The sequence below is a fragment of the Anarrhichthys ocellatus genome, unplaced genomic scaffold (assembly GCF_004355925.1).
Source record: "Anarrhichthys ocellatus isolate YVR2014 unplaced genomic scaffold, GSC_Weel_1.0 scaffold72, whole genome shotgun sequence".
NCBI lineage: Eukaryota > Metazoa > Chordata > Actinopteri > Perciformes > Anarhichadidae > Anarrhichthys > Anarrhichthys ocellatus.
The window spans coordinates 814,039-827,523 of NW_022280102.1; the positions used below are offsets into that span (position 1 = coordinate 814,039).

The 13,485-nt window shown below is 42.3% G+C and overlaps 1 protein-coding gene across 1 annotated transcript in view; it reads left to right on the top strand.

The window, feature by feature from the left end:
• Nucleotides 1-5,491, top strand: part of dph1 (diphthamide biosynthesis 1) — a 57,557-nt gene extending 52,066 nt beyond the window's left edge. Inside the window, 3 exon segments of the mRNA XM_031873527.1 lie at nt 366-444; nt 4,276-4,410; nt 4,771-5,491. Coding sequence (XP_031729387.1) covers nt 366-444; nt 4,276-4,410; nt 4,771-4,851 — 295 coding nt within the window. The 3' untranslated portion in view covers nt 4,852-5,491.
• The last annotated feature ends 7,994 nt before the right edge of the window (nt 5,492-13,485 follow it).

Here is a 13,485-nt window from a genome sequence, read left to right on the forward strand (position 1 = left end):
CCCCCCCCCCCCCCCCCCCCCCATCCCACCACCAACACACATGTTCCTCCCTCTCTCTTCAGCCTCCCTCTTTCACTGGGCGGGCTCTGCATTCAGACTGTGTAGCGTGGCCGTCTTTAGAGCTTTTGCAAATTAGGACAGATCTCGCCAACAGATGCTGGAGATCAGGTGGAGGGAGGTTCCCTGCACGACCCATTGCATCACATATCCACATGCAGCGTGCAGTCACAGATGTGCCCTGCCTGTCGAATAGGACCCACGGTCTCTCGCCCTCTCTGACTGCTTCTGTTTTACACACGCACACATTTGCACTCTTGTCGCGGATGTACATTTGAGCACAAATCTGTACCATCTCCTCCCTACAGGTGGATCCAGATCGCTTGTCCACGCCTTTCTATCGATTGGGGCACAGCCTTCTCCAAGCCCCTGCTGTCTCCATATGAGGTAAACATGCACCTTATAGTCTCACAGCAAGCTCACAGCTGTCACTCACTTATCAGTGGAGGCTCATGGATTGCACACACAAACGCAGAAACACGCAGACCTTCCTACACAGTACACAGACCCCCTGACAGATGTCCTGCTGAAGCCTTCATCGAAGCACATGAGATAAAGGAACTACTACAATGTTATGGGGAAGCGTTTGTAAGGGTTGTGAGTGTGTATAGGACTCATCAAGGCCTGCTTGTGCTGGGGATGAGGAATCGTGCCTACTCCCCTCCCTCTTTCTTTCTCTCCCTATATCCCTGCTATAAAACACAACAGAACACACACACACACGCCCAGAAAACAGCATCTGCAGAAGACTAGCCCCCCCCTACTGGCCACAGGAGCACACAGACTCCATCACCCCTCCCCTCCTGCAGCTGTCTTGTTTTTCTAAAGAGAGAGAGATAGATTGGACAGCAACCCATAAAGATCCATTTCAAAGCAAGCGTTTGTTTGTGTGCCGCTGCAGCTGGTGTAGACACTTTGTGATGTGCTGGCAGTTATGTGCCATTATGTGACTTGGCTGGTTAGCATTTGATGTCGACTATTAATTCATTCAATGATTTCCCTCAAAGATATGCTACTGATATAAACCTTGTGAAATGGCTGCGAGGGGAATTGCTGTCTTGGATATTGGAGTGTGATTTCAAATGGCCGCTGTCTTCCTCCGACTGCACATCTGTGTGCACCGCTTGTGCTGCTCATACATTTCAGAACAAGGCCATTAAGAATAATGATAGCGTTCACCTGAGGAGAAAAAGCAATGATTGTTTTGTTTTCTTTCTGACTGAGGTCTATCCTGGTTCATGTGAAGTCTGAAATCACCCCGCTGTAATGAGGAAAGCAGCAATCTGTTTTCTTAAGCCTTTTTAGGTCGAGCTCACTTTGCTCTCCCCGCTAGCTATTTGGGAACAATGTCTGTGCATTTAAATAATTTGCGGCCGCACTTGTGTCTATACGAGTGCGGTTGTGATGAGTCTTTATTCACCCACATCTCATGCCTCTGAGTGTATGTCTCAGCGCACTGTGCTTTTGGCATTTACAATGAAGATGAGGAGGAACGAGATGGGAGGGTGAACTCAGTGGTGGAGGAGAGGGGAGGAGGGGGGGGGCAGCAGCATTTATTTTCAGTGCGTCTCATGTTATATTTATAGTCAATAAGACACACTTGGCTCTCCTGTCAGAGCAGGGATTAGCAAGAAGCTAGTTCCAAAGAGAGAGGCAGTTGGTGTGAGAGGCGAGAGAGGACGAGAGCAGAGGGTAAAAGCTAAGGAAATGAGAGCCGGGTGGAATCAGGGCCGAGGAGAGAAGAAAATGAAGAAAACTCCACCAGAAGGATGTTTGGGGACAGGAAAGAAGGATTTATCCCAGCATACAGATTGTTTGTTTAATTAGGAGAAACGCTAGGGAATTTCATCCACATTATTAGCTGGATATTAAGGAAGAACTTTATTATTTTGTTGTACCTCAAAGACACATACATACAGTAAAAATCAGATATGTGCTACGATCAGCCTTTTATATAAACGTCTATGCAGAGAGTGAAGCAGAGAAAGCAAGACAAAAGTGCTTTGCGGTCAAAGAAAAGAAAATCTAATTAAAATAAATACAACAAAGATGAAAACATAAGACATATAGTAAGAAGTTAAAACATAGAAAACATGGTAGCTAAAAGCCTGTCTGAACAAATGTTTTTTTTAGCTGGTTTTAGAGTCCATAGAGCCTTAAAATGTGCAGGAGGATAACGGACCTAAGAGCTCAGCTCGTGGGGTGGGGATGCACAAGGTCCATGATGTACTGTGGGGCCAGGCCATGTAGGGCTATATAAGTAAGCACCAACATTTGAAAATGAATACTAAAATGTACTGGAGGCCAGTGCAGAAAGGTTGAAATAGGTGTAATATGTGACCATCTGTTGGATTGTGTTAAGAGCCAAGCGGCAGCATTTTGTACAGTTTCTAAACAGTGAAATGAAGACATAAGGCAGGTAAACTGTAGTCTAAATGGGATGAGATAAGAGCGCACATAGCATCACAATTTCTTTGACGGAGCAGACCTTAGTTTGGCTATGTTTCTTAGTCAAAAGAAATTTGATAGGAGTCAGCGTCCTAATGTGAGCATCAAAAGTCATGGATTGGTCAGAAATCAAATGAAGATTACACAGACTAGTCCAAGAAGATGAGAATATGGTGCCAAGATTTTGCCTGATTGCTGAGTGAAGGTTATCTGGAGCAGTAATCAGGATTTCAGTTTTATCTGCTTTTAACTGCAGGATGTGCCATTCGGTCCCTAATTGCATTTCAACAGTCAATTCAGAAATGCTATGAGGCTCATCTGGTTTAAATGAAAATCACAACTGGATGTCATCAGCGTACAATGAGAGGAGATGTTGCTGAAACTACTGATAATCTGCCCTAGTGGCACCATGTGCTGTATATGGAAAACAGAATGGGTCCCATGATCAATCCCTGGGGAACACCACATGGAAAAGCGACCGTGTCCAGCACAAATTCAGCTGTAGACACCAAAAAAGTCCTATCTGAGAGGTAATAAGAGAACCACTCAAATAAGGTCCCGTAAATATTCAAGATTTAGCTTGTGGATTACAAGGTTGTCAACAGTATTGAATGCAGCGCTAAGGTCCTATCAAACCAAAACTTTACAATCTACATCATCTGCAGCAATTCAAATATCATGTTTGACCCCATGGAGAGGTGTTTTGGTGGATTACAGTTTATGGAAACTAGTTTATTTATATAGATATCAAACACCCTGTGCAGCTCCAGTATTTGGACAAGTTGCTTTTCTTTTTTTTGATGCAACAAGGGGTCTATGTTTGGTGGACACCTGTGTTACACTTGTAAAATATGGAACAATATAAAGAATAACCTCTATTAGATAAATCTTTGGTACTTCCTTGGAAAAAGTAAAATCATCTCTCTATCTCCACAGCCATTGCAATTATCCTTTATTGTTTCTTGTTCACATGAACGTGTAAAAAAAAAAAGCATGTTTACGGGAGTGTTGTGTTTCTGTTTCTATTTGAAGATACAGCCGGTACACTACCTTCAGTAGTAGTGTCGGTGTTGGTACACACCACAGCAACAAGCTAACAGTGATGAATTATGTCCCACTGGAATAGAGAATTCATCACTTTCAAGCTGCATTTTCTCGTTTCCTTTGAACTGAATTCTCTAGTGCGTCACATGACTTTCTCATCATATTTCCATACATCATTGAAATTATCCCAAATTTTATGACGCTCAAGTTGGATCTTGGCGTCGAACTTGTCTGAAAGATGTATGAGGAGTTGGATGAATTAATAAATGCAATAAATGCAACAATCAAATGATTTGTTCCTTCATTCAGCACGCTTGTTTATTCATTTGTTCAGTCGTTCAGCTGCTCCTTCTTTCATTCAGAATCAATATTCACAGGCACTTGTCTTCCATACGGAGCAGTCTGCACTTATGTCACTGCACTGTCATGCCTGTGCTGTTGCTCTCCTCTAACAGATGTTGTGTCATGCAGTGCAGCTGCATAGGGATAACATGACAACTCTGCCTGTTATCCAAGCTTAATATTATGACACCTGTCTTGTCTGTTGCGACTTCTCATCACTGTGTGGTTTCCTGCAGCTGCTTTGCCCAAAAACTGCAAATACAGTACTAAATAACGAGGGGGGGGGGGGGGGGGGGGACTTCAGGATCGTGTACGGCCATTTAAGTGGGCTGGTATTGCACTTTTTTTACCTTATTTGTGATTATCCGTCTCACTATCTCTCAGGCAGCTGTAGCTCTACAGGAGGTTGACTGGAAGGAAGTCTACCCCATGGACTTCTACTCCAATCAGAGCCTGGGACCGTGGGCGCCCAACCACCCTGACAACCAACCTGTGCGGCCCACGCGCAGACAGACTCGGGTAAGCAAGGGGTGGGAGATAAAAGAATGAATGGCAGAGGAGAACCACACAGTGTTCAGCATGTGTGTGACTACTTTTATCAGTATGTCGCCACACTGACACCCAGTGGCAAAATAACAACAAGACCATGTATCTGTATGTCTCCCTCAAAAGGGTGTGGTTTTGACATTGACCTTGATTTGCATCATGAATGTTCTCATTTATTTGATAAATGTATGAAAGATAGTTAGATATGCAGTTAATTGCTGTAGCGTGAATACACCCTGCAGACGCCACATTGCCTCATATTACCACTAATCTGTCTGAGGTAGGTGCTGTCACTATTCCAAGTGTTAATGCCATCCCTCTGCCTGCCTGCAGAAACCAGGCTCGGAGCCAGCCCTTCCTACCAAGCAGTGTGCGCAGAACCAGTGCGCCCCCTGTGGCTGTCAAGGGGAATGATACATCGTGTCCAGCTCAGTCTTTGACTCGCCTCGTGCCTGCCAGTGCTTCTGCCTCTGCTAGTAGCTGGAGGGAGGTCAGGCCAGAAGAGGAGAGAGCGGGTATTTGTCCAGACAGTCTATCAGTGAGCAGAGCTAAAGCCAGAGGAGCCCTTCAGCCGCTCCTCAAATGGATTACCAGCCATAAATAATCCCTCATTTTACAGAACAGCAGATCAAACCAAATTAATTTTCTCTTATTCACGTTTTTGGCATGTGCTCAGAGCTCACAATGCAAGCAACCGAGAGAAAAGCTTGTGTGTCTGAGGTCATGCATGTTTATGCGAGTCACATTGCCATGAAGGAGCCGCTCTCTGCTGTGTGCTAAGACAGAAATTCTTCCTGCACAGAAACGTGTGGGCATTTCTGCAATGCACACGCGGCTTTTGTGATGGAGAGAACACGTGAGGTGACCTTGAGTATGTTAAATAGAATGAAAGTGTTAATGTGGGGGGGGGGATCTAGCCAAACGCAGTCAGCCTGTCCTTGGGTACAGCATTGTATGTCTCCCTTCATGCTATGCTTCCAGTCATAGATATATTGTATGATGAACTTTAGTTTGGTGTGCAGTCAAACTCTGAAACAATAAATCTGAAATGGAAGCTTGCTTCTTGTGTGAGTGTGTTTGATGAAGTCGGTGCCATGCTGAAGGGACGGGCTTGTTTTTAAGCCCTCGGTCTTAAAAACAGTGCGAGTTCCTATAGATGAGTGCAGTGCTACTGTAGTCATGACTGCTCTCCATCCTCATTATTTATTGATGGAGGAGCCTGTCAATAAATAAATAGATAAACCCTCTATTGCTGTTCGGCTGCCACAGCAGACACTGATTGACAGCAGCGCGCTGTGGCTCCAGCTGATCCCGAGAACTTGCGAATTCTCCCCACATTGCAGCACATAGTCTCCGGTGGGGATGATCTTCTGTGAGTTTTGTTATTTGCCTACAAATACTAGGCTTCTCTCGTCAGACCCTCCTCCTGCTTTCCACCATCGTATCTCCTTGGCAACAGAGGCCAGTGTGATGCAGCCCGTCCCGCCAGATGTCTTTCTCATGATGCGTCTCTCGTGCCCCTCTAGTGGCTGTTATTTTGAAGAGCTCAGTACTTGCTACAGTACAGTGTGTGATGCGGCCAAGAATAAATTATTGGGCAGCAGAGCTCTCTCGCAGCTGATGTTTGATTTATTTTTTGACGCACTCTATCCGGGGGAAAGAGGGGAGAAGTTTAATAAATCCTCTCTTCCTCCTCTCCCCATATGTACAGTTTTTAATCTCCAAACCTAAGGATTTGTTTTGCCTTTAGATATTAAATAATTGCTGATTTGCACACCGGAAAAAAAGGATATGTTTTAAAAACTGTTTAAACCATTTTAGACACAAAAGATGGAACTAAAGGGGATTTAAATATTGTAATTGTAAAGTCAAATAGGGCCCTTACATTGCAATAAACAATAGTAGAAGTCTGAACACGTTAATGTCTGCATACAACTATAGAATGTTTTTATTTTCTTATGAGTATTTCACAGGTCTCTTCCTCTTTTTTCCCCGTTAAGGGGTTTTTTGGGGGACTTTTTCCTGTTCCGATGTGAGTGTTCCGGGACAAGAGGATGTCAAATGTGTACATATTGTAAAGCCCTCTGAGGCTAATTTGTAATTTGGGATTTTGGGCTACACAAAAATAAATTGAATTGAAATGTGTGACATTATAATGTTTAACATAGATGGTGTTTCTTTTTGGTAGATCATTCATAGACATCTGTAAAGTAATGAAGATCACATTAAATACATTCAGTTTTTGTCTGTATAAATGTGTTGTATCCTAATTCCTTCTCACTCTCATTCTCATTGATTATTGATTTGGAACCATCCCATCGATTGTTGCTTTGTCAACATGTATCCATGTTGACAAATTGCAATATAATCAACAAATGTCTACTCTTACTACTCAATAGCCTTCACCAAACGTATGGTATTCAACACTTTAAATAAAAGCTTGAAATAAATAATCATCTTTATTCCGTGCTTCAAAGAAAGTCGAAGAATACTTATTTTGCGGGCCGATCTTTAAGAATAACCTCTTGAATTTTACAAGATCAAGATAAAAAAGACACTAAAACATTGGGCTGTACAATTAGAGTAAATGACTGGCCACTCGTTGCATTAATTTCACAGCAAGTTACTGTCACATTTTTTTTTTAAATCACGGCTGTATGGTTTGACTTCACAGATAGTTATGGAATCTTACGTGGATTTGATTTCCCAGTAAAATACCCATCAGATGATCATAGCAGTATGCTGTTGTAGAATTACAGTACAGTAATCACACAATGCTTCACCAAGTTCAAACTGAAATGTTTTGTTTCATCGTCCCCCCTGCATTGATATCACTATACAATTCTGAGTACAGTATTGTGAAATATCTCAGTTAAATATAAAGATTATGTAAATGTAATGTACAATGTATGGCTGAGTATGCCAGTGAGACATGGCTCTATACATGAATGTCTTGTTGGTGTGTTTAGTCGTTGCATTGTCCCATACTGATGCAGTGTGTGACCCAGCCTGACCTACTTATCAACTTGCTGCAGTCTTCTTGTTTGTAAAATTGTTCAGTAGTGTTATTAAAACAGTCATAATTGCTCCTGGTAGAGCACAATGTGGAAAAAAATCATAACCCTGCATGTGGGAAATAGAGAAAACACAAAATGGTGAAGTTGCACCAATTCTCCTAAATTCCATAAAAGTGAATTTCGGAGCAGTGGGGTGGATCTATTTCAAAGCATATTGTGTTTACTTGTCTGAGGCTCTGATCTGTTTTTGCTCTGCCAGTCGCTGACAGACGGCTTTGTGAGTAATGTAAACCCCAATCAGTCTCTTCTCTCAGATTCCGTACCAGCTATGCAGACAGCTGAGTGACCACTAGGTGGCACTGTTTGCATAGCTTATTTGCAGTCCTGTAAGGCATTCAAGTCGCACACTTCACTGTGGAAAGGCTCTGCTGGGCATGGCAGCATGAGAGTGAGTGTGCTTGGCACGGTGCAAGAGCCCAGCGTTCCTCTGTAACTGGTGTATGCAATTCGTTCCAGATGTGGTAGGAATTCGATTCCCCGCTCTTTCATCCTCCTTGGCATCCCATTTCCTTCATTCTCCCGGGCTGCACCCTGCCTGCTCTGAACGTGTTAGCCATCACACGTCCTCTGCCATCAGCACCCAGTTTCTTGTCCAGAGGGCGCAGCTCACCATCGAGAATTTGTGACATGTTTATTAGGACTCTGCAGAGGTGGCGGGTTTGAGCCTGTGCTTTACACAGCGGGGTGCTCAGGTGATGCACTGCTCACGGTGATGCCGATATATACCCTGACTGCACGTTCAGCTGGTTGCCATTGGTGCCCCAGCACTTGTTTGCGTAGCAACAGGAAGCTGTGATATGACTCAAACGCCATCAGCTAATGCCCTCTCGACAACCACACGTCATCACACAACCAGAGATGTTAATTGGAATAATATATTTCAGTAAATATGAACTGGTTGCCTGGGTCAATGTTTTTTTGTGGCTTTGTCTGCTACCTGCGAGCCGGTAAAATACTGTATGTAAGCACCCGAGATGTTTTTAGTTGTTTAATTCCTCTAACCCGGGAAAGGCTGAGTCACAGCAGTAGAGTTGCCTTTCTGAATGTCAGGCAACTTTACATTTACCCACTCGCTAAGTAAATGCACTATCCTAACCCTTTGTTTATCATAGTCTATAGCATTTAACTGCTTCCCATATGTTTGTCATTATTACTGAACTTTTCTGACAAATCTGGCATGGGTAGAAAAAAGACATACGTTTTGTTTTTTTTCAAATATATGTTATGACTCACTACAACAACAAAAAAACTGAAGAGGAGGAGTTTTTTCTTGCACATTTTTTTTTTCCATCAGTGTTGCTTTGAGGCAAACTGTGACTTCAGAAGGCCACATGTGACTGGGTCTGAGCTGGGAAAGCAGTGTCAGTAGAGGGCATGTATATAAGATACACAACAGAGTGATTAGAAGTCTGTATTTCAGCGCCTGCTTCTCTCTGTCTGTGGAGAGAAGCAGCCGTTCCCCTGGATTACACTAGAACTTAACAGAAATGACAACAAAAGATGACAGCTTTGGTATTTACCTCTGTCGAGACACTAGGTGGGTGAGAAACTGCTTAGGGAAATGCATGAAGGAAAAATAAATCTATGCTTGGTTGCGGAGGAACATGCTGTTTGAAAGGTTGCTTTGAGTGGGCTTTGGTGATAATAATGGACGTCTCATGTGACAGTGCGTGTGTTATTTCAATTCCCGAGGAGGGTACTAGGAAGAAGAGCTGCATGTTGTCAGTGTACAAAGTGTGTCTGTATGATCTGGATATTTCAGTCAACATGTTTCTGAAGAGGCATGATGAATAGAAAGCTCGTCCTTGCTTTTGCACATATTTTACAGCATGTGTAACTCCAAAAGTAGCTTGTTCTTGAGTAAGCTGGATTTGCTGAGCCTTCGTATTGTGTCTTGTTTTCACATTTTGCTCTGAAGCATCAGGTAGGCAATGTAAGAGCAAATTAGATCAGCAAGTGAAGGTAACAGGTCCCTTGAAGGGAGAATTAGACAGAAGGGAGAACAGTTAACTTAGTCAAAACAGCCTGTTGTGTTCATGTTAAAACTAGTCTAATTGCAAATGCTTCTTTTGATTTAGTTGGGTCATCCTATCCTCGCGGTGGAGATTAGCAGCTATGTGTTTAACAACCCCTTGATCTGCATCCCTGTGGAAATTTGAACAATAAATGATAATGTCTAGAGGCTGCTGACTGTGTGTGTGTGGGAGAGAAGATGCCTGGGCGGCCGAACAGCAATGTGAAGGAAGGTTGCTAGAAGGTTGAATAAGATTCTTTAGTGTGCAAAAAAAATAATAAGTGGTGTAAAGAGATGACTAATTCTGCGTGGGAGGTCAGCCTGTCCCTGATCATCCAGCCAAGAGCCACCCCAGCACAGGGCTGTGACAAAGTCACCTTCTTCCTCAACCCACTCTGTCCTGCCGTGGATTGTCTGCGTTTTCCTGTCATGCTGTGATCTTCCGTTTCTGTGTAATTAATGTAGCCCCTTCATACTCAATCTAGTGGGAAGGGGCCACTGATTTTCCTTTGTTGCTTTACTTGAAGGTTTTTCTTCTGATAGAACTGTGAGGTCATAAACTTTAGAGACATTATTCTGAATTCTTGGGATTCTTCTTCTTGACTAATACATTGATTTCAGATAAATGAAAGGTGCAGTATGTAGTGTTTTACTGTCACTTTACACAACATAACCATGATTAGTTTGCTGTATTCCTACTTAACTCTAGTGAGATGACACATTTTTTAAACAAGCAGAAGCAGCCACACTCTGTGTACATAGTTTCCTCACGATTTAGGCAAATTATTCCACTGCGAAATACACCACCCCCTGCTGTCTATTCTTTTCTTAATTTTATCCAAACCCAAGTCAACGTCAGTTCTTAAATACTGTACGGACATTATTGTACATCCTGAAGCTACTTGGGAAGATCAGGGATGACACTGACACACCGATGGACTGCTCTACATACTTACATGTCCCTTTACCAGCTCACCATTAGTGTGGCTGTGATGGCTAATAATATGCCATATGGATGGAAATATTAATGTAAATGTGCTATGAACATGATTATTCATTCCACTATCTGTCTTGTGTCATTCACTAGTGATGTACTGATCTGTTAGAAATCCTTATGATGTAATTGGATAATCAAATATACTAATAAATATGAAGGAATGAATTGATAGTTTATTATGAAGTCATCATGAGCTCATTGTTTACTAAAGACTCATTAGAAGTTCTTGTTAAAAGTGATTTTAAAGTGATAGTGCTGCGACATATTTAACAAACACAATGAAACCTCTTTTCTGACACAATATTTGATTGTACCGGTGGTACTGAATGTGGTAGTTAATGTTAGTCTTGCATCTCTTTATTCTCAGGTAGAAAAGAGGAGACTTCACAATGTCGGTACTTTAGGATTCGCTCTCTCTTATCCTGCTGAGTTGCCTACCAACAACCACGTACAAGGGAATCCCTGGTGTTACTGGATGAGGTCAGTTTGTGTAAATGCTCTGACATAAAAGTTATGATGCATGTCACCTCTGAGAGCAACAGGTTTGAACACTGAGGTAGGAAATATGTATAAGTGTGATCAAAATGTACTTAACCTGTGCCTCTTCAGCTTAACATCTCCTCATCTTTATATAGTATATATATTAATAGTTATTGGCACATGAGATCCTTGGGCTGAAAATAGTTGTACCCTTGAGACCACTGTTTAATAAGTAGAGTACTTATCACCGTGAACTTTTCTAAGCAGCTGGCCACACAAAGAAGAATTCATGAAAAAAGAGGGATTGCTCGAGCTTCATATCATGTCATTCACCTACTTCATTTCTCCTGGTTGTGTTGCCACTAAATGTACAACTTGAACTTTTTTTGTATTTCTTCAACATCTGTACTCAGACACATGCTTTGTTACACATTACTTCTTCCACTGTATATTTATATTGTATATTAGCATCTACTGTACCTCGTCTATTATTGTGTTGCCAAAGACTGCTGAAAAAGCAAGACGCAATCTTTCAAACTTTACCGAGTAAATCGTGGAAATTAAAGTCAAGTTGATTATTATAACCAGCAATGGTGCCAGTTTCATGTTCTGAGTCCTGGTCTCTGAACAGTAAGAGTTTATGTGCTGCTGGAAAGGAGTTCAGCATGTGGAGTCTTACAGTGCAGAGAAAATGACGTTATTACTGACAAAGATACAAAAGTCTCATATGTTAATGATTAATCAATTTATTGATAGGAAATTAGACATTACATGGGACTTATTCAAATATGCATATCCATGAAAGGTGAAATTAGTTCAGGAATCATTAAAGCCAACAACTTTCATAAGGAATTTGACAAAAAAGAAAATGGATTTCTGATGAGGAGTGAATATCAGCATCAACAGCAGTTTCAGGAGGTTCCCTGAGCTCTTTTGCTGGCAGGAGTGGATTAGTTTTCATTAGGACTTTACAGGTAGCCTTTCCCTGACACTGCTGCTCTGGTACAACTTCAGAACCCAAGACTTTCATCTACCTGTCAAGGAGTCTTTCCCCCCTCCAGGATGTGGGTATACTGTAATATTCCGTCTCAAATGTGCAGCAGATATGTGAAGCCTTTTTTAAAGATATTCAAATATGTTGTCCTTTCCATAACATCTCTTAAATGTAAGGATCTCTGCCTCTGTGCTTAAATCATGGTCAGGTTCATAGAGTTCAGTTACTTGTATCTCTCTCTCTCTCTCTCTCTCTCTCTCTCTCTCTCTCTCTATATATATATATATATATATATATATATATATATATATACACATCATATACTTGTATTTTCTACCATCAGGATTTAGGTGGTTTGTTGATCAATTGAACGAGTAAATGATACACTCCACATCAAATGCTGTAAAATATGTTCTTGTCAATTAAATTCTTTGTGTGATTCAAACGGTACACTTCTTTTTGCTTTCACTTTCCCTCTCTTGCTGATTCCCATATGTCTTGTGTCTCTTTTGCACCACTCGGGTTCAGATGTGTGTTTTGCCCCCTAGCGACCATGGCTGTAGACTGTTACCAGTGGTGGTGTTGCTACAGTAACAATCTAATGCCACGGTCACCATGGAGACAGCGGGAGAAATATGATTGGCTGTGGTAACCGCTGACGTCCTCGCTGGTTTGATGATGCTGGTGATGCAGCCTTCAGTAGTGCTGGGCTCCGAAAAGGAAACTTCATACGGCACAGCAGCATCTTCCCACTCGTCTTAACTCTTACGGTCACAAAGATGAATTTTAGCACACAGAGCAGAGGTTTGCCAGACGTCAGTAGCCATGACTGTAGACTGTTACTGTACTTTTGGAGGAGTTTTAGCAGTAAGCAGTCTAGAGCCAAGGTATTGATGCACTGACTGATAGGACAGAGCAGCAGCATGTAATTAAATTAGAATAAGAAAGCATTCAAGCTGGTAACAACATGCAGAGGGAAAGGTGGGGTGTGCAGAGCGAGAGAGACACCACAATGCTGACCTTTGTTCAACAATTAAATGTCATCTATGATTGCAATTCATAAAGAAATACATGTCAGGTGCAAAGGAAAATTAGCACTTTAAGTGCTCTTTATAATCACATGGCATATCTCTGAGGTGCACTACACAGCCATCAGCCAAATCTGATTATACATCATGACACAGAGCTCACAGTGGCACACATAATAGCCTTTCCAGCCAGAGGCCTGAGGCTACGTGTGGCCAGACTGATGGTTACATGGCCCACTTGTTGTGTTTGTAGTATTGATTTCCATGCCGATTATCTATGAGTCATTCACAGGATATGGACGGACGGGAGCGCAGGGTGGACTGGTGGCTTATGCAAGCTCAACTCAGTAACTCCAGGACTGACGTCAGCAGTCCGGAAATTTGAGGACTCACAAGCGCTCATCTGATGTGTATGCTGGCTGTTTAGGCCGTTTGAAGCTGTGTAAAGTGTTGACTGT